This window comes from Lepisma saccharinum (genome assembly GCF_977018435.1).
Source record: "Lepisma saccharinum chromosome 12 unlocalized genomic scaffold, izLepSacc3.1 SUPER_12_unloc_1, whole genome shotgun sequence".
NCBI classification, from domain to species: Eukaryota; Metazoa; Arthropoda; class Insecta; order Zygentoma; family Lepismatidae; genus Lepisma; species Lepisma saccharinum.
The window spans coordinates 16,832,136-16,857,240 of NW_028142891.1; the positions used below are offsets into that span (position 1 = coordinate 16,832,136).

General features: G+C 37.5%; 1 protein-coding gene across 1 annotated transcript in view; it reads left to right on the forward strand.

The window, feature by feature from the left end:
- The window catches only part of IntS6 (integrator complex subunit 6), a 116,358-nt gene that overhangs the window by 79,122 nt on the left and 12,131 nt on the right, over positions 1 to 25,105 (forward strand). The window contains exons 9-12 of the mRNA XM_083115771.1: positions 6,100 to 6,349; positions 10,331 to 10,525; positions 13,312 to 13,448; positions 17,120 to 17,429. Of these exons, the coding sequence (XP_082971897.1) occupies positions 6,100 to 6,349; positions 10,331 to 10,525; positions 13,312 to 13,448; positions 17,120 to 17,429 (892 nt within the window). The remainder of the gene's footprint in view (positions 1 to 6,099; positions 6,350 to 10,330; positions 10,526 to 13,311; positions 13,449 to 17,119; positions 17,430 to 25,105) is intronic.

Genomic DNA, 25,105 nt, shown 5'->3' on the forward strand with positions numbered 1-25,105 from the left:
TATGCGCACCATTGCATATGATTTTAATCAGCAACATTCACCAAATAGTTGAATAGTGAAGAATATTTGGAAAGGAAAAGTATCTCAAACAATTACGTGACACTTCCTTTGGAATGAAAAATTCTTCATTGACGAGGCTAATTTTTATGTTCACTGTGAAGTTAATAAAAAGAATATGCAATACCTGTGATTTGATATTCTACAGTAGACAGATCCCAGCCGAATGGTTGTTGCTGGTACGCTAATGATGTGATATAGTGTATGGAGAACGGGAATGGTTGGTCCATATTTATCAAGGGAACCTTAAATGTTGAGGGCTACTTGGATTTGTTAAGTGAACAGGTTTTTCATCCTTGCTTACGGGATATGGCACTTTTCCAGAGTTTTGAAACAGGCCAGAGTGTGACCACACTATGTGGACATTGTGGCAATTTCTTTATTATTATTATTATTATTTATTATTTCAATAGGGTTACAATTAAGCCATACAACATTTAGTTTAGAACAATATTAATACAAATAATGACTTGATGCCCTATGTGGTAAAAAATATACAAAAGCTACATCTAAGGAAAATGAGATGAATTTACATGAGCATACAGTATAAAGTGTTGTATAGTAGCAATGAACTAATGAAAGTTTGAGAGTTATACACATTTAGAAGAAAGGAAAATGTCAGGGGGTGTGGGTTTGGGTATGAGTGTGTATGGAATTAATGTTCAAAGTACATGGATACAAAACATATGTGTCTGGTGGGAATGGTGATGGTGGGCGGGGTAAGCACTGAAAATAATATTACTGGAGTTAGAATTTATATGCATGTGAACGTAGAAGACAACAGAACTGCACTTTGCGTGTACTGAGTTTGACCTTCGTCGGGAGTGAATTCCAGGTTACCGCTGCTAGGTACGAGAAGGACTTCTGGCCAAATCTGGTTTTGTTAGGTTTGGGGATTACTAGGTGTCTATGTAAGGACGATCTGGTGTTTCGGGTGCTGAACTCAGAGCGGAGCTTAATCCTATTGTGCAATGGAGATGATTTGTTATGTATACTATGGAATACCTTATTCAGGTAGATGTAATGCATTCTCGAAGTGACTGTGGGTATGTTGTAAATCTTGCACAATTGTTGGGAATTATTTTCTTGGGAGATCATGTGAATAGTTCTTAAGCAATTGTTTTGGATTGTTTCACGGTAAATTTCTAGGTAGATTGATTGGCAGACGGGGATCTTTAAAAAGGCCTGCATCTAACATCTCAGGAGGACTTTTACCTTCAGAAACAGGCCTCCTGATAGCACAGTGATAGCGTCATCGGCTTGTAATCAAGGGATCCCCGGTTCGATACCCAGTGGAGACACATAGTGGTTCCGATCCCACTGTAAACTGTAAGTCCAGTCCCGATTAGGCTTACTGTGCATAAAATGGACTCAAAACAACAAATCATTCAACCTTCAGAAACATTTGAAGAAAATGTTGCATGCACTAAAAGTCCGTGATATTGACCATCTGAGAGAAGTCATAGTTGTTGCTTGCGGTGATGTTACACCTGCTACATTGCCAAATGTTCTATGTGAGTGTGAGAGACGTCAACGAGTGTGCTCACAGGAACATTGATAACATTATAATGTGCAAAAAGTGAAAGATATGCATATAAGTTTTTGCTGGCTAAAGATGCGTTGGAAAAACCTTCGCCGCTTCATTTCTCGTGAAATTCTAGGCTGATTTGATATATCACATCACCCCCTTTCCTTTGAAATTTTTGCGTTGAACTCAATATGGCGGTCAACAATATGCCAGACCTGCACTTGACACACACAGATAGAGATCTCTCTGTGCCTAACCTATTTCTTTACATTTTGTAGGGGGTGTTAAAATACTTTTCACTCGTCATAGTTCATGTAATGAGGCTTTTATCAGTCACATAGTTACACATATTATTTTGTATCTTCCGATCCCATTGCAGTCCCAGAATGATTTTTTGATATGTTTTATAGTATGGCATGAGGGACCAAATATATTTTTTTCACGATTTTTGGTGATGACATGTTTTGAGATATTCAAGGTCAAAGGTCAAGGTCATGTGACAGAATTAAATGTTTTATACAAAGATAGGCTTGTTATATATCACTGGAAAGCTTGTTCAATTTCCTGTATAATAAGCTTTATTTGAGCTTCCTAGGCGAAATAGGGGCAGAGTTACAGTACATTTAGTACAGCTAAGCGGGCTCAAAAAGGACAATTTATGCGAACTTTGACCTTGAATAATTTAACAATTACAAGATGCACGAGACTCAAAATTTTCATAGTTACTAAGTTCCATGCATAGTTTCAACTCCCCAAATTTCATGAAAATCGGAGATGGTCAGGTTGGAAATTGCACATATCTGTGTTGATTTGGCATGGAATGACTCAATAGCAAAAGCAAACAGTTGAGAGGTGTGAAATTAAAAAAAAAATTATATTCGGATGACAGCAAACTTGTAATTAATGCAATTGCAATGTATGAAAAAGGCCGTAAGCTTTTGTTTGTTTAACATCGCTTTGGACTTTGTCAGTTATTTCCAAGAAATTCGCCCAACTCTTTCGGTCACATGGGACATGTAGTTATCATGCAAAATAGGAGGATATGTTGAGAAATGTTCTGAAATATGGAATACAAAAACTGTCTACCTGCCATGATGGGCAAAAATAATACAAATTATAACTTATTTCTGCTTCATACATAAATTTGTATTTACATGTAAATCCGTTCCCTGGTGATAATTGTCTATTTTTATCTTTCTTTGATAGTACGAGAGTCACTATTTATATTTTGAGCCTAACAATGAAAAAACAGGAATTTGGCATTGAAAACTGCTTTACTGTTTTTCGAAGTATTCTCCTTTATGGTCAATACACTTTTGCATTCGTTCGAACCATTTGTGAAAGCAGTTTTTCCAATCTTCTTGAGACACCTCCATAATATGGTTTTTGAACCCATCAACTGCATCTTCCGCTGACGAAAATCGTTGTCCACGCAATTTATTCTTGACATTCGGGAACAAGAAGAAGTCATTGGGTGCCAAATCAGGACTGTACGGCGGATGACCCATCAATTCGATTTTTTGACTGTTCATAAAGTCGGTTGTTAGATGAGATGTGTGACAGGTGGCATTGTCTTGATGAAGAATGATCCGACGGCGTTTGTTTGTTTTCCGAATTTGACCGAAGACCTCTGGCAAACAAATTGTTGTGTACCATTCAGGGTTGACCGTTCTACGTTCCTCTAAAGGCACAGTTGCCACATGACCAGTTTTCCCGAAAAAAAACAGGCGACCATTTGTTTCGATGTGCTTCGAGCGCGAACAACTTTTGTTGGATTGGGTTCATCTTGAAACACCCATACAGTCGACGGCTGTTTACGTTCCAGCTCATATGCATATATCCATGATTCGTCACCTGTTACAATCTTATATACGTCTTTTGAAGCACCACGATTGTATTTATTGAGCATTTGTTTGCACCAATTGATGCGAGCGTCTTTTTGAGTTTTTGTGAAATTGTGTGGGATCAAATGAGAACGTACCTTTCTCACAGCTAAATGATCATGTAATATTTTATATATGCTGGTGGAACTAATGCCTATGGTAGCCTCAATCTCACAGTATGTCGCATGACGATCTTGCAGTATTAGGTTTTGGACAGCATCAATGTTTTCTTGAATAACAACTGATTTTGGACGACCTTCGCGAATCTCGTCGGTGAGCAAATGGCGGCCACGATTAAATTCGTTATACCAGCATTACACAGTGGCAAAGGATGGGGCTTCATCGCCAAATGTGGAAGTAAGTTGATCGATGCACTCTTGTCTTGATAATCCACGTCAAAAATCGTAAAAAATCATTGCACGAAAATGTTCACGAGTTAATTCCATTTTATTGTTGTCGTGCAATCTCCAAGGCAACATAAACAACGCAAATCAAGCTATTGACAAAACATTTGAAGTACGTTATGGTCAATAATGCCAAACGATTCCATGCAAATGTCAAATCGCGCCTAACTTCAATCAGTGTTGCCAAGGCTCAAAATATAAATAGTGGACCTCGTATTGATCATTTACCCCTTTTGGCATTCATGCATGGGAATAAGGGTATTTAGGGGACTCCAGAAGGCCCGTACCCCACCCTCTTCCCCAAAAGGCTTACCAAGTACTAAAAATACATAATGGAAATATACTTGATTAGCATTTGTTGCAAAACCAATGGTTTATTTCCACCTAACTTATTGGAAGGCAAGGATTTTTTTGAGGTCATAAGGCTTTGTATGACTTTACGCACATTACTAGTTCATATGCATAAAATGTTAACCAAAAACCGTAATTTTCGTCAACTGTGCCTTGCATTATTTTTTGTTATTCAATAAATATACGATTCTTTATCTATTTAAAATTAATTTTCCTGCCAGGACAGTTGTTTACACACAAGTTTTGTCGATTTTAACTACACATAAGCAATAACTCTATTCGTATACTTTTTTTTTACCTGTGCCTGTAATAATAATACAATATTAATTAGTTTACATGTATTAATTATTAATTAATTGTACATAAAAAGTAAAAAGTAAAGTGTTCCCCTGTGCATAGCACCACGCCATGAAGGCGTATAGGGGGTGTGGGGGTAACGCCCCACACTTTCTTGATCCGGTCGTGAGTGGGGGTGATGTGATCAGCATCACGCCCCTGACCGCCTTTACCCCCCAGGGTTTCCCCCAGGTACCCATGTTATTCGACGCTGGGTGGGTGTGCGCCGGGTAATTGTACATAATTATGATATAATTATTTTAAATCAAACATTTAAATTATTATTTTATTATTGGATTATTTCTGAGACACTTGGTTCGGATCCCCCATCCCCCCTCCCCAAAATGTATTTCTAGATAAATGCCTGCATGGGAAATAGAAATATCATAAGCAGCTGATACAGTTTAAGCCCTTTCTTTAATCCTTAACCACAGAGGCCTCCCCCCCCCCTTGTAGGCCCCAATGCAAATCATATTTTCAAGTCTTAAGTTTAAAATTATGCAAGGTTTTAAATAAAATTGCATATCTCAATAACTACAAATGCTACAGTTATAAATTTTAGCTTTTTTTTTCTTCTCAGTTCACATTAGCCTATGGTCAAAACACCAAGGTTCAAAATGGCACCTGCATATTGCCTGGTATATGTTTCATTCTCGTGGCAAAAATTGCTTCCTTGCTACAGATACTTTCATTAAAAATAAAATAAAAATTCTAATGTATAATCTGTGATTTTTCGGTGGGAAATTGTTCCTCCCCCCAAATGTAGTCAGAATGAAACTAAACTTTACTAATTGCTTATGGCAACACTCAAAACATGTACCTCGGAACATTATCTGATAAACAGGGTGTTCCCAAAGTCACACAACACTCCATGCCGGTGTGAGCAATCACCACTGGGTGAGACACAGATGTCACGGCCAGCATCTAAGGGTAAAAACAAAAGTGTTTGAAGCAACACATTTTAAACATTTTTTTAGACTTGTTTAAAACACATTTTGATACTTGATAGTTGATGAGTCTATGGCTATTTGTGTGTTTGGTAACATTGTCTTGTCATTTAATGTGTGTCATTTAGGCGACCCTCGTGGTGGTGTGGTTAGCACATCGCGCTACGATGCCAGGGTTCAAATCCTGGCCTTGGGAACAATTTCTTTCGTTATTAAGATATTTTTTTATTTAATTTGGAATTGAATTGGAATGGAGTCTAAAGCCCTTAATATGGTATGTAATATAAACTCTCCTTTAGTTGCAAAAGAGACTTCATTTTTTAAGTAATAAAAAATATATGCATATTATTTGAATTTTTCATTTGTTGTAAGAATTTAAAAAAGTTTATTAGTGCTCTTACACGGATACTTTCCACTGCTTATTAAATAGTTACTTTATTTTTATTAATCTCTTGAATTTGGTAATTACAGTGGAAGCCTGATTTCACGTTCGAGGTTGTACTGTATTTAACTGTAACTCTGCCACATTACACAAAATTTTGAGTGTTTGTTTTTCGGTGGCTTTTCTAATCGACTCCTGTGTTTCCTTGTAGCCTCTTCGCCGAGCCTTGACACGGATGGGTGCTCCGACTTTAGCTCAAAGTCTTATTCCGGACAGCATGGAGAACAGCCTCAGCTACAGCGTTCTCAATTACCTCAAGCGCCTCAAAAACTCCGCCAAGCTGGAGTACGACAAATTATGTAATGATGTCGGGAAAACAAAAGCAATGCCAGCGGAAGGAATACGTGTCGTTCCTAGATCAACGCTCAAGAAGGATTTAGTTTCTCATCCACTGTTGCAAGGTAAGCTGATAGCCAGTTTTCTCTATTCTCTGTCCCGGAAATCTGTAGAAGAAGGCCACACTTAACAGTAGAGAAGGGGAGACTGCAAGTTGGAGCGAAGCAGTGTGCGCTTCTGCAAATGGCTGGTAGCCGCACTCACTTCTCCTCTCGGGAGTACATTGGCCGAGCCCCTCGAGTCGTTACTTGGTGCAGAGACTTGTTTACGTTCGCTCGTTTCAGAGATTCCCGGGATAGATGTAATCACAGTGTTGCAAAGTCTGCACTTCTTTACCATCGGTGGGGACTTCAACTTTTTGGTAAGGCTGTCCTGACTGTGATGGGCGGAATTGTGGTGCTTTCACGTGAAAGGTTGGGAATGATTTGGTAACTAACAGCAAATTGATAGAACCATAGATAATGTATGCCCAAATGAAATGGAAGCTACGGTTATATCTAAATAATATTATATTACAGAATATTTGCATTACATAATATGTGAATTACAGTTAATGTGTAACATGATACCTACACATAATTGCCATTGATATTGATGCACTGATCCCAGTGCGTAGGAAGGGAGTGGATGGCTTCATTGTAGAAACTCCTGGGTTGCTTACGGATCCAGTTTTCCACGGTGTTCTGCTCTTCCTCGTCATAGGTGAACCGTTGACCTTTCAGTGACTGTTTTAAGGGTCGAAGATATGGGAGTCACATGGGAAAATATCGGGGCTGTACGGAGGATGTGTAAGAACTTCCCATTAAAATGTTCTCAGCAGGTTGAGGGTATGTGGCCTGGCATTGTTCAAATGGATTACAGCTCTCTGGAGGAATCCATAATGCACCCGTCTGTGCCAAACAACTCTCGCCAACTGAGGAAACAGCAGGCGAAGCCGTTGGCTACACCTGCAATCTGGGACAAACACCGTGCCATCTATTGGCAAACATATTTACCTTCTTCGATTAGATACAACGCTGCTACAGCAAAGGTCTCATTTTCATTTGGGCATACCTTATATTTATTGTGAATAAAAGATCAAGATTTTGGTGCAAATACTGGATTGTTAAAAATGCTGAATTTGATTTTATAAAAAAAACTTATTGCACAAAATTAGGGATGGGCCGATACAGATAAAGTATCAATATAAAATTTCTGATACCAATAACTGATATTTTACTGATCTGATGTAAAATTCCAAATGGTCCTTGCAGAATCTGAATGGTTTATTATCCTCCGTAATAAATGTGAGAAATTGTATATTGTATCATTCTACTGATAGACATTTACTTTTTTAAAAAGTACGGCAACAATGACCAAATTGTGGATGGCAATCGAGACTACATGGCTGCACATCCCTCCAGCAGACTACCACCAACTTGTTGCTCAATTCTCGTTCTTCTCGAGCAGCTTGGATAACTTCCGGAGTGATGTGGAAACTGATATTGGGTAATTTCCTAATAAAATGGGATAAAGCCTGGAAGATTGCACCCAATATCTGTTTCCACGTCACTCCGGAAGTTATCCAAAGCTGCTCGAGAGGAACGAGAATTTACGTTTGATTTGTGACGCGATAAGGGGAAATAAGGAAATATAGGAAAGAGGAAAGCGTTCATGGAGGAGTGATCTTCATGTGGATTAGGAAGCACAGTCGAGCAGGAAAGGACGTACCTGCAAGTTGTATATAGTGATACACGCAGGTTTTTTTTTATCTTTTTAACGTTTTTTAACATGAGAATAGCTTAATTGTGCAAATTTTTAGTGAATAACGAGCTTTTTATATATGTCTGGGGCAGGGATATAATATCTTAAATGTAACCACACCAACCCTTGTCCACAATCTTTTTATTACATTTCGACGTGGTACTATGTTAAGTACCTAGTGTTTTCATACAAACCTGAAGAAGGGTATAGTTAGTCTCCGAAACGTAGTTCTAAAGAAAGGAAAATACGAACAACATATTCACATACGTAAGTACAGTTTTTAACTTTAATTTTTCACGTCCTTTTTATATTCTGGAATTGCGAGTAATACGCACCAAACGTACAAAATGCTAAAAAAGATACCTATACAGTACCGATTAATCTGTCCCATCCCTTCACAAAATAAACATTTCCCTTGTAATAGCACATTTTGGTATTTATCTCGGAGTATTAAGTGTGTTCCTGTGTAAAGGAGTCCATTTTTGCTTCCCAAATCTTTACTTTTCTATGTAATGGTTTAAATGTTGTTGTAAACATGGTTAAGTGGTAGAAAAGGCCTTAACTTCGACATGATAAACAAGACGCAATAAATAAATAAATAAATAAATCAGTTTTCTGTGATTTGCATAACTCTTAGGATAATCCAGGCTTCAGAAGGGGTTCATTTTGCATAATTTTGTGACAAAATATGGTAGGGAAATGTACCTTGCACCTTTCAAAAACATGTAAATATGAACATTACAGTGTGTTATTTCACAGTTTGTGTTTCCGTCAAAAATGAAATACAGTGGAACCTCGATTTTATGTTTCTCAGGGGACCAAGACAAAAAAACTAAAAATACGGGAAAATTTTATAACATTTTGCTATGTTGGGACCATCAAGATTGAATGTATAATAAGGGAAAATGTAAAATCTGGGTTCCACTGTATGTATGCCTCCATAAATTCAATATCACTTGTATTGCTTGTTTTTGTGTTTGGGAGGGAGACATACGGAAAAGCAAATAGCTGGAGTAATTAGTAAATGTTTAAAAAATGAAGAAAAGAACACAGTTCTCAGAAATGTTTCAATATTTTGCAACCTGTCTGCATAATAAGGTTACAATGTAATCTAAGCACAAGTATTGGTAGAAGAGTTGTGCTAGATTTAGTGATGCTTTACCATTGTTCATAATGGACAGGTTGGTGGGTTGAGGGGGAGTTTGGAATCTTGGAAGTGTAAAGTGCTCACAAGTGGGCGTACTCCCCTTTATGGTGTGTTGTTGTCAGTGGAAACTGGAATTAAATTCACAGAAATGTTTCTGCCTCACTATTTCCCTATAAAGGAACAAACTAAATTCTTTCTATTGAAAACAATCCCTTCAGAAATGTTTAGACTCAAAATGATCTTGTGTTATCATGGATGAAAAACTAAACTTTAACGAGCACATTACAGACACTACTAAAAGAGCAATTCATCCTTGGTCTTCTGTACAGGTTCAGTACAGTCCAAACCCAGCCATCGATTTCCATATTTTTCAAATCCCTTACCTCCTCTATTCTTGAATGCTGCTCTCCTATCTGGACCATGGCTTCAAAAACTAATCTGTCCCATATTGGCTGTCCTCAACGTTTACTCATCATGGAATATCTTCCCTGAGACACCTCCATAAAAATAGACATTATGTTTGCCTTGAATATCTAACCACCACACATTCATCGTGAACTGTACTGGTCGCATTTCCAGCTGGTGGCTGGAAACGAACGGTCATTTTCGAGTCACAAAGCACCAAATGCTCGTAGCAGGAGAAAACAAATTAGTGTCAGACACACCACATGTTGCCAAACATACTGTAAAGTGAGAGAGTTCTCAGACAACTATATCAACAGCACCAGAAATCGGCAGGGGTTAATGGTACAACTGCACAATGAAGTTTCCGGAACGACCACCCGCACATTGGTGTGCAACTCGCAAAAGGAGAAGTACACTCGGCAACAGTGCTTCAGGAGAGTGATATTGCCCCTACAGCTTTTACTTCACAACTAAGTTTGTTGCCACCAATTTTGTTGGTGCTTGTGGAAATGCTCTCACTTTTAAATTTTTTTGTGTGCCATGTTGTATTATTTCGTTGTTGTTTTCCTGCTGTTACTGTTTCAGTACAAAATACTAACTCAATACTGTATCCGAAACTGTAGGTAAATAAATAAATAAACTTTTAAATGCATGTTAGAATGTAGAGGTATGAATAAATGTTTCTTACATTTAAAAAATCACTACTTACATACAGTTTTCAACTTGATTTACTGTTTTCTTTCTCTCGCAGATAAATTTACCCCACTTCGAGAACAATTAAATGAATTCAGTGGATTTGTTGTTGGAGTGAAGGACCGAAACATGCGAATGCAAAGTTACCGAAATCCGTTTGATATTCCAAGACGATCTCTCCTCGATCAAGTTGTAAGAATGCGGGCCAATTTCTTGCAGCCTTCCCTGTCACATATGCGCCTTCAGGATGAAGGTAAGGATGTAATTAATGTTTTAACATAAGATACACAGTCTCATATCCTTATTTCTTTTCTACTGTACATCTTTGAATGCTTCAAGTATACAGGGTTATTCAAAAAGAAGGAGCTGATTATTTTTTTTTTATTGTGGACTCATGGTAACAGATACAAGCATGTGTTATGCATCTCTGGAGAGAGTGAAGATCAAAGGTTTAATAACCTGCATAGAATTTCCATTGGATTCTGCATGGCAGCGCTGGAGGTGGTGAAAGCAATATGATAACTCCCCAGGAGGAGCCCTTCTGTGTTCATGGATGCTGCATTGAATGAGGTGGATACCATGACCAGTGGTGTGCCAAGGATTTTCGAAAGGGAGAGTTTTGTCTTATTTTTTTAGTAGTCTGCCATATACAGTGTGTCCCAAAATGATTGTTGGGGTTCCATTGTTGTTTATTTTTACTTATGTGTAGGGTTCAAGGACAACACTTATATGTGAGAAACAACAACTCAACAAGTTTACATTGTGTACCTTGTAAATGTTGAATGTGAGCACCTTTTGTGACACGGCACACATCCATCCGGTAGTCCAATGCTTCTCGATGCTTTCGTTCAACACACTTGGATGTCCAGAACTTTTTCCTTTGAAGACACGTCCAGTTTGAAACTTTTAAAACCATTGACGAGTGTTGTTATAGGACAGAGGATCACTTCCTAATTGCTGAACTGAAACAGCAGAACCACGTCTTGCAAGTTCAATGAAACAAGATGACTTCTTCACGGGACACCTACGCTGCTGTAACTGATGGGAAACAAATAATAAGCGCTCGGGGTAGCAAACTTCCACTACTGTTCTTATCATACGTGTACAATATAAACATTCACCTTTGTCTGTTGCAATATACCAACTTCTTAAAACCTTGAAAATTATTTTCGGACATGGTGTATTTTGCCCTAAGTTCCAGCATTTAAAGTTGTTTCTTTTAGAGATGCTAAGCCATAGGGTGGAGTGATTATAACACCCACCAAGCCTCCCTTGGGCATGCCATCAACCATGCCCTTGTACATTGTTGTGCACTGTGTTTTTTATCTGCGGGGTTCATGAAAGATGCTGCTTGTGCCTTGCCTCTACCTGGCATCTAATTCTTGCAGCCGTGGAGTCCATAACTGTAGACCAGTTGAAGCACGTGTGAGATAAAATGGATTATTGTTTTGGCATTTGTCACATCACATACGGTGCTCACATTGAGTGCGTAAAACTTTGATTCTTACTCTTCCTGTGACGTATAGCACATTGTTGTATCTTTAACCTTGTGCCCACTATAAAGATTTGTAATCTTCCGTATTTTTTAATAACCCTATTTATTTACAATGAATTTTGTTTTTTTTCCTTTTAACAGCTTGTTCTCTAGATATATTTTCAAAACCTCTGTGCCGAACCTATATGTTTAGTTCTTACTGTCAGATTAAATATTATGAAAATTTGAGTTTTGGACTCTAATTAAAAATTAACCAGTAGACCTACTACAAAATATATGTTACATCAAAATTTAGTGTATTCAATTTTACGACAATCTATTGTTACCAATTTTTTTTTCAATTGTTCCTTTGATTTTTTATCATTGTGAGAACAAATGAAAGTGTAATTTTTTGCAATTTTCCAAACGACTTCTTTATTTGAAAATCTTTAAATAGAAAACTAGTAGTCCAATAGTAATGAAATTTAAATACTTTGCAAGTAGAAAGGTTTCAAATACAATTCTTAATTTTCTATGTTGAACGTGACAACACTGCACGTGCTGTCCTTAAGCAACTCAACAGAAATGCTGGTTGTACCGCGGAATATGCAGGCTGTCACTGTGAGGCAGTTAGCGACGACAAATGCAGTGTTACCACGTTCAATGCACATCACTAGCCAATTGATAAAATCAGTTTTGCAATGTGAGTTTACACTGATAATGGGTTTTTAAAAAAGCTGCAAAGATCTTCAATAAAATACCAAGATTATATTTATAGGAATATCCAATACTAAGAAAAAGTTCATGAAGATTAAGCACACAGGAGATGTACTATGTAGATATTTCAGTGAAAAATGCAGGCTTGCCAGGACTTGAGCCCAGGTGTCTAGCATACCATGCCGCTGCATTTTTTGCTCAAATTCTTCATATTAATAGAATTATTAAAAAAACAGTCTTGTGATAAAAGTGAGTACTACTTTATCTGTATTGATTTACTACGGTGTCTGTCATTTCCAAAATATGAATTCTTTTAAAAAATATGTATTTATCATGCTCCTATGGCCACCACAATAGACCAAAGTGAATGGAAAATGTAGGTTGTAGCAGTGGTACATTCTTACAGCCGTGCAAAGCTAATTGAAAATATGCAAATACTCCTTGGGGAGTAACAACAATGCATAAGAGAGGCAGTAAAAAAAATCTGGAAGTTCGCTTCTAGTGTGGGTCCCATGGATGCCGGACGGACGAAATTTGGAGCGAAGTATGGTGAAATACCATCCTAGGAGGATATGTAATGTGCAACCCCCAATTTTGGGCAATGAAGTGACACAAAATTTTTGAAAATTCGCATTTCCTGCTGGACCTGAATTGTTCCAGGTTGTTAAAATGTTTTTTGTCCTCATTATTACATGTAAAAGCCAAATATATCAGAAGAAAGTGGTGGTTGCGGAGTTACAGCTCATTATGCACAGGCACAAGGTACCTTTATCTTACCTTTATAATGTAAAATGTAATTTCTATAAATATATTTGTGCCTTGTTTAATAATAATTTGTTTCTTCCTAGACCAAATGCATAGCATGCCAGTGAGCCAGATGGGTAACTACCAAGAATACCTGAAGCGAATGACTCCTTTGCTAAGAGAGATCGAATCGGCACCAGTGAGGCAGCATATGTTCGGAAATCCTTTCAAGATAGACAAGGTAAGTTAATTTTTAATTTAGGATGTGGTTAATTCATTGTGAATGTCCGAATTACAATAGCAACATAACAGGTCTTTTAAAAATATTTAAGCACAAAAAATGGTATGTTATTTACAAAACGACATTTCGAGAATCTACTGTTCTCTTCTTCAGGTCCAAAACTTCGACTACGAAAAACTTTCCATAGCCACGTCAAAATATTTGAAAAACCAGGAATAGGGGTGTGGATTTGATATTGGTTAGACAGGAATTCAAAAACTATGCCTAAAACTGTTGTAGCCTCTATATTCAGTTACAAATTAACAGTCCCTGAAGTTAAAAGATCCTTTCCATCTAAAACACGTATTTCAACATTGAACAATTTTAAAAAAGTTTAAAATCTGCCTGCATCATTTCACTGCCCTTAGTAACCCCAAAATGTTTCCTCACTGAATGCAGGAAGTTGTTCGCAAGCAGTTCTCCTCTCGCTTACTTCCCCTACTTTTTCTCCCTATTCACTTACGTCATATATGCAAAGTCGTGCGTTATCTGAGCTGCCCGAATAAATTTAAAATATCTTGACGTGGCTATGGAAAGTTTTCTTGTAGTTGAAGTTTTGGACCTGAAGAAAAGAACAGTAGATTCTCGAAACGTCATTTTGTAAATAACATACTCATATAACGTAAGTACCATTTTTTGTGTTTAAAATGATGTGGTCAATAATTAATGAAGTCTTTTACAATATTTGTAATTTACACATGAAACAATTTCTCAAGTTAAGTGAAGAGACATATTTATTATTTTTGATTTACTATTTCCCATTTTCTTATTTTTGGGTTGCATAAATGATGCAGAAAGTGCAGTTCATACTTAAAGAAAAAAATACTGTAAGAATGTTTTAACCCTCAGATACCCACGCCATTTTTTTTCTGGGTGTGTGCATGAACGTCTAACGGTAAATTTAAAATTCTGCAAAGTTTTAACAGGATGCCTTCCAGTCAAGAAAGGCATGAAAGTCAAGAAAAAGTAAAGAAATCAACAAGAAGTCAAGAAATGATGCTTGTGCTCAAGAATTTTTTCTATCAGAATGATTGATTTAGTTTATTTTAATTAACTTTTCTACCTCTTTGGCTAATCACGAAGGTAAGGATGAATGGTGTTAAGATGAAATGAATGAATCATCTATCAATCACAAATATATAGGGATGACAACATGAGCTGCACATAAGACTATACTGGCTGCGAATCCACACACAAGAGCCTCGCTAGTTTGCCAACTGCAGTCCTGGATGCATTAATAGATGATGCAAGTGTAATTCTCTTGTTAAATACAGCTTCAGTTTTCATGTTAACTGGCCTTTTGATGGGGGTTTTTCACTGAATAATAGTATCTATTTTCTTAATTACTAATTTCCAACTTTACATATGTAGGGGTTGAATAAATAAAGGTTAAGGAAAACTAAGAAAAAAGATTCAAGACATTAGATTGCTGAATGGGAATGCTTTCACTTGCTCAAACTCATTTGAGTCTCTCACCCCTCGAGACAAATAAAATTCAATATCTTGGAAATTACGAAAAGTAGAATTACAAATCACACCTTGTTTTGTTCACTACAAATTGGGCTATAAGCCTATGGTCAAGAAACCTTGCAGAAGAAATTTCAAATTCAGAGGACTCCCACAGAGGCATCACCGCAACATGATAATTAAAAATTGTACCGACATGTTGCTACATGTGTGTTCCTCTCACTCTGCAAAAATTAGGCAATTGTTATTGATACCATATAAAACCCCTAGGGTTTTGGGATCGAAACGTAGGCTATGCCAGCCTAAAGCAACTCGCTTTTGTGAAAGGTACCTTTATATGTAAAGGGAACTCGCCCCTGACACTGATAAGGGAACACTTCGACATTCGATATTTACACTTCAATCGACTGGTCTAGCAGGGTCATGAGAAATAGGAAAGGAACAAAGGAATGTTTGTTTACCTGTAGTTCTAGATGTGCAGGCACAGTCCCTGAAATGAAACTTCGATAATGTATCACTCCTCGCGGTAACTCTTTACGTATCAATTGATAATCAGCCCACAACTTGGAGGCCACAACTGTTCACTCAGTAACTTTCCGATTACCACTGGGCTGAGATCTGGTATCTCGAACTATTTAAGGGAGATTCAAATTTCCGATTGTTAAAGCCGTGAGGCGAGTTCTGTCCTGTCGTAAACAGTGCTTTTTGCATAAGTCTGACGCTATGTTATTTCAACTGATTTTCTGTGGATTTACATCTCAGCGGAGTTTTCGGATCCACTGAAGGTCGCTGGTGTATTATGCTTTTAAGAGGCTACCTCCAGCACTTCAGCCAGACCCCTTGACGAAGAGATTAGTCTATCGAGTTATGTTGGTGGTGGTCCCGGTACATCCCTCCTGCCTGGGGCTGAAGTACGAAGTACCTAGCCAGTCTAGTCAATTGTAGAAGACAATTTATTTACACCAATCAAAAAAAATAAGGTTATACAAATGGAAAAAAGTTAAACACAACACACAACCTATACGCCTTCATGGTGTGGTGCTATGCACAAGGGAACACTTTACTTTTTTTTTTTTTTTTTACAAAACCTATGCACATAATAACTCTAAACATGCTGGATTAAACACTGAACAATTTTTTGTGGTACATAAGACCGACTGCATGCGTACTATGATTTCTCAGCTGATGCTGACTGGGCATTCTCCCATGTCAGGTGCTGACGTAGAAAACGTTTTATCACTCGTCACATGGAACACAACTGAAGCACTTGAACACGTGAAAAAAAAAAACGAAGGCATATTTCCGATTCCCTGTCAAGAGGTTGGTACCTCTTAAGCATTGTTTGGGTCACTCTGATTGTCTATACACTTGTAACTCTTTGCTTCTTGTGTGCCAAAGGAGTAAAAAACATGTCAAGGAACACTCGAGATACGATACTTTCAAAGAAAAAGACATTTTTTAAAGTAATACAACATGCCTAGTATATAACCAAAAGAAACTATTTTCTCCCCTCACTCCCATCCCCAATATAGCCAGAATAAAATTTCACTTTGCCAATTACGAACAACAGACTTCACGGCTCATGGAACAATTCAAACCTGTATGTCTGAACATTATCTGAGACGCAGTATGTTTCAAAAGTAACATACTACTTGAAGACACTGTTTGGTACACATTTGTACCAGCTGGACATTTAACCCTTGCATATTTAGATGTGACATATTCACATTTGTTTTATTTTTTTGTCTGAAAGTATCTGCAGCAAGTGTTAAATTCTTGCCAGGAGAATGGAATGCATGTGAAGGTGAACCCTTATGTTCTGGCATTGCCTACATGGGGCCGACAAAGTTCCAATTTAAAAAAAAAACAACTTCTATTTAGTAAATGAAAATTGAATTTTTTCGACCATATGCTTGTAGCCTAGACTCTACTGAATTGTAACTCTAGCATTTGTAGTTGCCAAGATATAAATCTTTATTCAAAACCTTGCACAATTTTAAACTTCCCACTGAAAACATCCTCAGCATTCCGGCCTTACTGTGTAAAACAGGCCTTGATGTTTAAGGGTTAAGAAGTTGACATTTTACATAAATAAATGTATGTTTGGGAAAGTATTGGGCATAATTTTCTTGTGGGATGTAATTCATGAATTAATTTCTTTGCAGCGAATGATGGTGGACGAAGCGGATATCGATTTAGTTGGTGGCAGCACCGGAGGCCATGGAAAAGGAAGCAAGCGCTCTATGGAATCGTTACCAAGTTCCCCTCGGCCCAACAAAAGGAAACCAGGTCCTATTCCCAAATATGTTCTTGTCAAGAGACCAACTACCCCTCCACCTACACCTCCGGTCCTTACACCTGAAACACCTCTCCCCCCGATTTCCACAATACAACAGAACTCGCTCTTGGCAGCCTCGTATAGTGACGCAGAAAATAGCAGCCCACCCAAGCTCACTATGGTTAATGGCAGCATTGGTGAGTAACATATTTATATATATTGTACTTCTTTTTCTTGCAGGTCTACGTAACCAAAGTCAGTTCTGCAACTACAAAAATTGATCATTGCATTGTCAATATGGTCTTCCTAAATTTATTTTTCCTTTTGTCCTGTAGCCTCACCGATGGCACAGTGGTAGCGTCGTTGCCTTGTAATCAAGGGGTCCTGGAATTCGATACCCCTTGGAGGCACATAGGGGTTCAGATCCCACTTTAAACTGTAGGTCCAGTCCCGATTAGCTTTACTGTGCATAAAGTGGACTTAAAACACAAACTCAAAAACCCTTTTGTATGTAATTTAATAATTTTCAAGCTATCCTCATATTTCAAGTCTTGTTCAAGTTGCTCAACCAACTTTAGAAACAGTAGCAATCTTTAACTCTAGCCTTCCTCGGAAATCAAAAGTTGAAGAATTCAAAATATAGAATTACCCAATAATGATTTCTCACTCGCATAGTGATTTCAGAATTATTGGTCCAAATTTAAGCTAACCACTTTCAGTTCAACATGCTTGAATAATCAATAACATACTAGTTTGCATCTTGACATAATTAAAAACATAATGTATTGGTTGATGCATTAGTTTGTAGCCTTTGTGTTTGGTTTGTGTTTTAATGTCATAGACAATGAAGGAAAATATATTACTGATTAATTTATGTCTTTTGTTCATCTCTAATTAATGTCAAATAATACTTATTGCCACTGAAAAAAATGCTACGAACTTATGCATCAGCCTAATATAACTCAACATTTACTTAAATTACTGAATTTCATAACAAGGTCAAACAGTTATGTCAAATAGAGTTCTGCAATGAGAGCTTTTCATTCAAGTGCTCGATAGTTCACATGAGCAACACTAAATGCCATACAGAATGGACATGTCTTCACGCTCGAGTGAAAAAAGCTTGAATTAGCAGAATATCCTCGAAGCCTATTAGTACACATTTGAGGAGGTACAAAAAAAAAAAAAAAAGCTGAATTTTGTCACCTTGTTTTATTTTGACCGTACATGTACATGTTGTAGGTACATTCAGGTAAGCATGTCTACTCTAGTCACCTTCAAAGTATTGCCCATGTGCTTTAATGCAATTGTCCCAACATTTTTCCCACTGTTGAATACAGTTTCGAAACTCCTTTGGCGCAATACTCTTCAAGGTTTTGTAGGTAATGTCTTTGATGTCATGGAATCGCTTCCCTTTCACATTCCTCTTCATCCGCGGGAACAAAACAAAGTCACAGGGTGCTAAATCGGGCGAGTACAGTGGATGGGGCACAAGCACCATGTTGTTCTTTGCCAAGAACTGTTGCACTGACATGGCCATGTGGGCTGGGGCGTTTGCCATGGTGCAGTAACCACATTCCACTTCTCCACAGTTATGGACGTTTCCGTTGCACACTTTCACGCAATTTTCTCAAGACATTCAGGTAAAATTGCTGGTTCGCTCCTTGTCCTTGGGGAACAAATTCCCTGTGGACAATCCCATTCACATGAAAGAAACAAATCAACATTGTTTTCACATTGGATCGAACTTGACGTGCTTTCTTGGAACATGGTGAACTTGGAGACTTCTACTGGCTGGATGTTTGATTTGATTCAGGATCGTACCATTAGCACCAGGACTCATCCCCAGTCACAATTCGTTTGATAAAATTTGGGTCTTGTACAGTTCAGCCTTCAAGTTGTGACAAACATTCACTCGATTCTTTCTCTGCTCCTCTGACAGCAAGCGAGACACAAATTTAGCAGACACCCGTCTCATCTTCAAATCGTCAGTTAAAATGTGCTGGCAGGTACTCCAGGACAACTCCACTTCTTCAGAAATTTGCTCGATGGTCTTTCGACGATCTTCATTAATGACATCTCAAACTTTTCCAATGTTTTCTTCATTTCTGCCTGTCAAAGGACAGCCAGGCCTTGGCAAGTCTTCAGTTGACATGTCGCCATTTTTGAACCGGGAAAACCAATCGTAGACTTGTGCCTTTCCCAAAGCAGCTTCATTAAAAGCTTGGTGAAGCATAACAACGGTCTCTGCAGCCACTTTTCCCAACAAGAAACAACATTTAACGCAGGTCCTTTGCTCCTTGTGGTCCGCCATCTCAACAATCACTGAAAAATCAACAGACTCTTGCCGCAACACCACAAACAATGCAACACTACGAACGAACCGCTCAGCACAGAATAATGCCAACTTGCAGATTGATGCAAGATATCCCATACTAATGACACCTAGCGGCACAAGCCGTAACTACATTGGTAATCCGCGCAACATTATGATTCGGGGTTTTTTTTTTGGGGTAACTCCTCGTATTTCCGCCATTTGTCTGTGGTAGAGGGCCCTCAAATATGGATCTTGAAGTGAAAGACTCAGTGAAATTGAAACTTAAGTAAACATAGTCATCATCTTGATGTTAAAATGCGGTTTTGTGTATCTTACAATACATAATGATAAGTCAAAATGAAATAGATGATTATGGGCTGAAAGTACCTAAGCTGACATTTTATGCTTCTACGATTATTGTCACATTAGGATGATGTTCGATTGAATGTTATAACTGCATTTTATTATTTCGCAGAATATGATTATCCTTTTCAGCGAGTGAACAATGGTGTACACGTACTTGTTGCACTATGATACGATACTTTAAATTGCTTAGGCAGATCTGTCAGCATGCATATCCGGAGGTTCAATTTTACATTTCGGTCTGGAGATATTGCACCCTTTCATATACTAGGGACGTTTAATATGTAAGTTTCCCTGTGCTATAAAATATTGTATAAAGCAATGCCATTAAAAAGAAGCACGTAGTTGACAAACGTCATCCTTCGTCTACAAGGAACAACAATCGATTCGTTATCAGACGTGAAGGCACATGCGCTCAAGGGCGAAAAGTAAATGCTTGTTCGGAAAATGCGGGCTCGCATCATAAGGAGTTCAGAAGCATGGATGGTGCACGTGTGTTGGAAAGCTGGAGTAAAGAAGTACAGTCAACTCTCGATTCTACGACCCCGGGTATAACGACCCTCTCGAAGTAACAACCCTTTTCCCGGGAACCGTGAAAAATTTTTCCATGAAAAATTTAGAAAAATTTAGAAAAAATTAGAAAAATTTGGAAAAAAAAGTTGAAAAATTTAAGGAAATCGGCCGAAAAATGCGTTGTTTTTTCCTCTACCGCTCACAATTGGGTCTGAACTAAAAATAGACACCACCACACCATGCTTGAGTGATATCCAATAGCACTTGACCTCTGCCCTCCCCTCCCTCAAGTGCACCAATGTTACCCCGCACCTGACGGTCGCTTCCCAACGCGCCAGGCTTGTTTTGCCACGCTTGCTCTTGGATACGCGAGAAAAGAAGATCGAATGTGCTTGGATGTTATTTTAAATCGACTTTACTTGTTTCCTTGTCCTAAGAACTGCTGAAAACTCACGGGGGAGGGGGGGGAGAAGCCCAAAATGACTGCTGGACTTGCAGTCTTTGCCAATGTATATGGCAGGTCAAGCTCTTTCATCGATAAATACACCACCTTGAGAGATAAGATCGCAGGAATGTTTGAAAATATAGATGTGTGGTGCCTGGAAGTGTGGCCCATCTGTCCAGCTCTGACCTAGAGTTCAGCAGGTTCCCGTGAGTGAGCAACTCTCGGCCTTGTAGACGACAACTTTCGGTAACCACTTTCATTCAAAACGTGTTCTTTGTTCCCTGCAACACTTCATAAAAAGCGAAACTTTTAGAGATAATCAAAACCACATAGGTGAACTAAAGATCTTCAACCCGCTTAATGCGTTGTCATCCAGGCTTCCACAAAAGTTTACTTCGATCTTACGTGCATCATAACTCCCGTTTCCCACTTCAAACGTTTTCCTAATTGTGTCGATGTCATAATATCTGCCAAAAAAGTGTTCCGTTGGCTGACTGACTTCTCCCTCTTTTCCTGTCAGCAAATGTGGGTGTGTGTGTGGGGGGGGGGGTGCGATGCAGATTGTTTCAGCCACGATTTTCTTGCTGATGCGGGCTGATTACAGGTGTGGGTGGAAAAGGACCCACCCCTCTTCTTTCCTTTGACGTCTAAAAAGGGGCAACCAGTTCTGGATATATTCTTGAAACGAACAAAAACCAAGTAAAAAAAAAAGTGACCCAACTCCCTTTCTCCAGCTCATTCTCCACCACTGGTGTGCACCGCAATGTTGATAATTGCAGAATTCATTTTTTTGTTGTTTTTTTAATGCTAGTTTTTCTTGTATGTACGCATTGCTTGCATGATACAATTATTTTCCTGTAGTTTACGGTTATTACAAGCATAAGAAAACAGTTTTTTCTTTGTGACGTTTCAGGAGAACACACGCTCCTTTCATCAGACATTTATTTTCATTTTGTGGGACAAAAACATTGCAACTTTCACACATCCTGCATACAAACTATCCAAATATTTAGTTGAAAGACTTGCTATAATTAAACAACAAACACCATTCAGTGTTAAAAATGCATATGAAGTGAAACAGAAACTAAAAAATATTGTTTGGAATAGTGAGTATCATATTGCAAGTTTTGATGTTGAAATTTTATATCCTAGTGTCCCAATAGAAGGTGCCACAGATGCATTACACAGATGGCTTATTGAGATGAAGGTTAACCCAGTAGAATCATGGGAAATGGTTCGATGGTTTACTGTATGTGCAAATTACAATTACTTTATATTTGATGGCAAAATCTATCAGCAAAATAATGGTCTATCAATGGGAAACCCAGTATCCGGAATCATCTCCAGCATTTTCCTTCATTACATAGAATCTCCAATTGTTAATGAGATAGGTGCGGATATCATTCTCTACATCAGATATGTAGATGATGTGCTAATTATTGCTAAAAATGAGAACACCATCATGGACGTATTTAAATCGTTAAATGAATCACATCGTCGCATAAAATTCACTTGCGAACCCATGAATAACAATGTAATTTCTTTCCTTGATCTGCAAATTAAGACAACTGACTCAACAATTCAAACATCAGTCCATAGAAAAAAATTAGCGGGGGAAAAATACATCCATGCCAAATCAGAACATTCGCGTATAACAATGGATAACATATTTTTAAATTTTTTCCTGAGAGCACAAAGACTATGTTCTAATAATGAGGATATCAAAAATGAAGAAGAAAGGCTCTTTAATATAGCAAAAGAAAATGGCTTTCACACTAACAGAATAAACCAAATCAAAAAACAAGTTGCAAGAAAACTAAAGGAAAAGAGAAATACAGACAAAGATGAAAAATCTGTTGAAAAGAAATTTGTGTGCATTCCATTCCACAAGGGATTCTCACATAAAATTGTGCAAAAATTTTTAGAAGTTTTAATTTCAAAATTGTTTTTAAATCACCAAGAAGTTTGGAATGTACATTTAATGAATTCAAAATGAGAAACTCGCTACCAGATGTGGAAACCACAGGAATATATAATATAAGTTGTTCATGTTCAAAAGACTATGTGGGACAAACAGCAAGGAAAATGGCAATAAGATGGCACGAACATGATTTGGACATTATAAATCTAAACCCAAGAACAGGTTTGTCAACTCATATCATCGAAGAGAAGCATTTGATTAAAAAGAGAAGGGTTTTAAAAAGATTAACGGGAAACACAGAGTTGAATGTCTGGGAAGCCTCGTTCATTGCAGAAGAACACTGGAATAAATTAAATAATGAAAATGGTAACATAGATCCAGTGTGGAGTTTTCTTTTTCACAAATGGAGTAAGCCACCATCTTTAAAATTTAATGTAACAGAAAACATCAAGAGACTTTGTGAAAACAATGATGAATTTGAATTACCTGATGATATTTGGCATTCATAATTTAAAAAAAAAAAAAAAAAAAGACTGCTTTTTTCACAGTTAAGTTGCTATATTACAGCAATGTACCATTGACAACATCCATTATATAACAGATTCTTTTTGTTTAAAAATTACTAACCATTGTTATAACTGTATCTTTAGTCAAAATGAAAATAAATGTCTGATGAAAGGAGCGTGTGTTCTCCTGAAACGTCACAAAGAAAAAACTGTTTTCTTATGCTTGTAATAACCGTAAACTACAGGAAAATAATTTTTTAATGCTGTTGACTGCATAGGAAATATTGCCCGTATTATTGTCTGTTGCATGGTAAAACGTAAAGCAAGGGTCATTTCTTTCTTCTTTACACTGCTGTTAAAAGTTCCGTCTTCGACAGTTGTGTTATGTTTAAAATGCTTGGATTTTTCTCTTCCGCCACCTTGCCGATAACAGCAATGACTCATCCAGCGTGAAGGAAAAAGTTATTGTTTTGAGTCTCACAAAGCTGTTTTGATTTGACGATAACGAAATTCGATCTCCAGAAAATAAAACAAGAGTTAAAATAACTTCATGTTCTGCGTCTTCTGATAAGCAAATCTGTAAATTTAATTTGCATCCGCTTTTCTTCAGAACCATTCATGTGGAGAAAAAAAAAAAAAAGAGTTCAATGTAGGAATGGTCGCTGAGACCGACTAAAAAGACAGTATTCAAGGGGAAAACGTTTGGAGGGGTGGGTGTTTGACATCGAGAATACTCCTAAATCCAACATTAAATCGTCGATTAACGTGAGATTAAATAATGATCTACCATTTTGATATGTGAAAATGCGCAGTTTCATAAAGCTTGTTTTCAGTTCATTTTATGCTGATGGGCTAATCGGGACTAAATATACAGTTTAAAGTGAAATTGAATTCCAAAACCAAATAACTGCCATGCTGTTTAATGACGTGTCCTAGAGTCGTTTTCACGTTCAGAAGACACAATGGGCTCTTATGGGAAATACAAGAGCGCTGTTGTGAAATTTCTGGATTTACAAATTTAGCTTAAGTAAAATCGGTACCTGCAGTTCTGCAGGAAATTTTGTAGAGAATACGATGGTGAACACAAAAAACTGGTAACTTGCTTACATAATTTTAGATAAATTAAAAACGCAAATTTTCTGTGAAAACACAATTTTTACATTGTTTTCATTCCTAACGTTGAAACATGCCGTAAAATTGAAGCATTCATTATTAAAAAAATTGACACTGTTTTTTAATTGTTATAGGTGACGTTGGTACTCAGAATTTATCAATACTGTAAAACATATTTGCATTAAAAAATATTCAAATAAAGTATGTGGAGATTTTTTATATTCGTGCAGTAGAAAATGTCGTCGCTGGCCATTTTTTGTTCTGTAATTCCGAGTAAAAACTTTCAGCGACAAAGTTGTGGAGAAAATAATGAAATTATTTTTTATAACCACTCAAAGGTTCCCAGAAATATTACTTCCATGCATTTTGAGTTTCTTTTTAACCCGAACCGCGCGCGAAGTAAGGAGACGTTGTCTGGCCATCTTGAGCTGACTCACCGCAGCATTCCGGCTAATCACCACCAAGTTTTCGAGTTGTTATTTTATTTCCATTCAGTAAAAATATGAACTTCATGCAGTTTGTTATAATAGAATTGAAATTACTTAAATTTAATAATTGACAATTATTTCCAATGCTGCTGTTGTGAGCAAACATTAGTGCAGTGGCAAATACACGTTGTTTTTGTTTACATTACTGTCGACATTTATACTGAAATGAAGATCACCTTTCAGTTTCCAACCTACACATAAATTCAT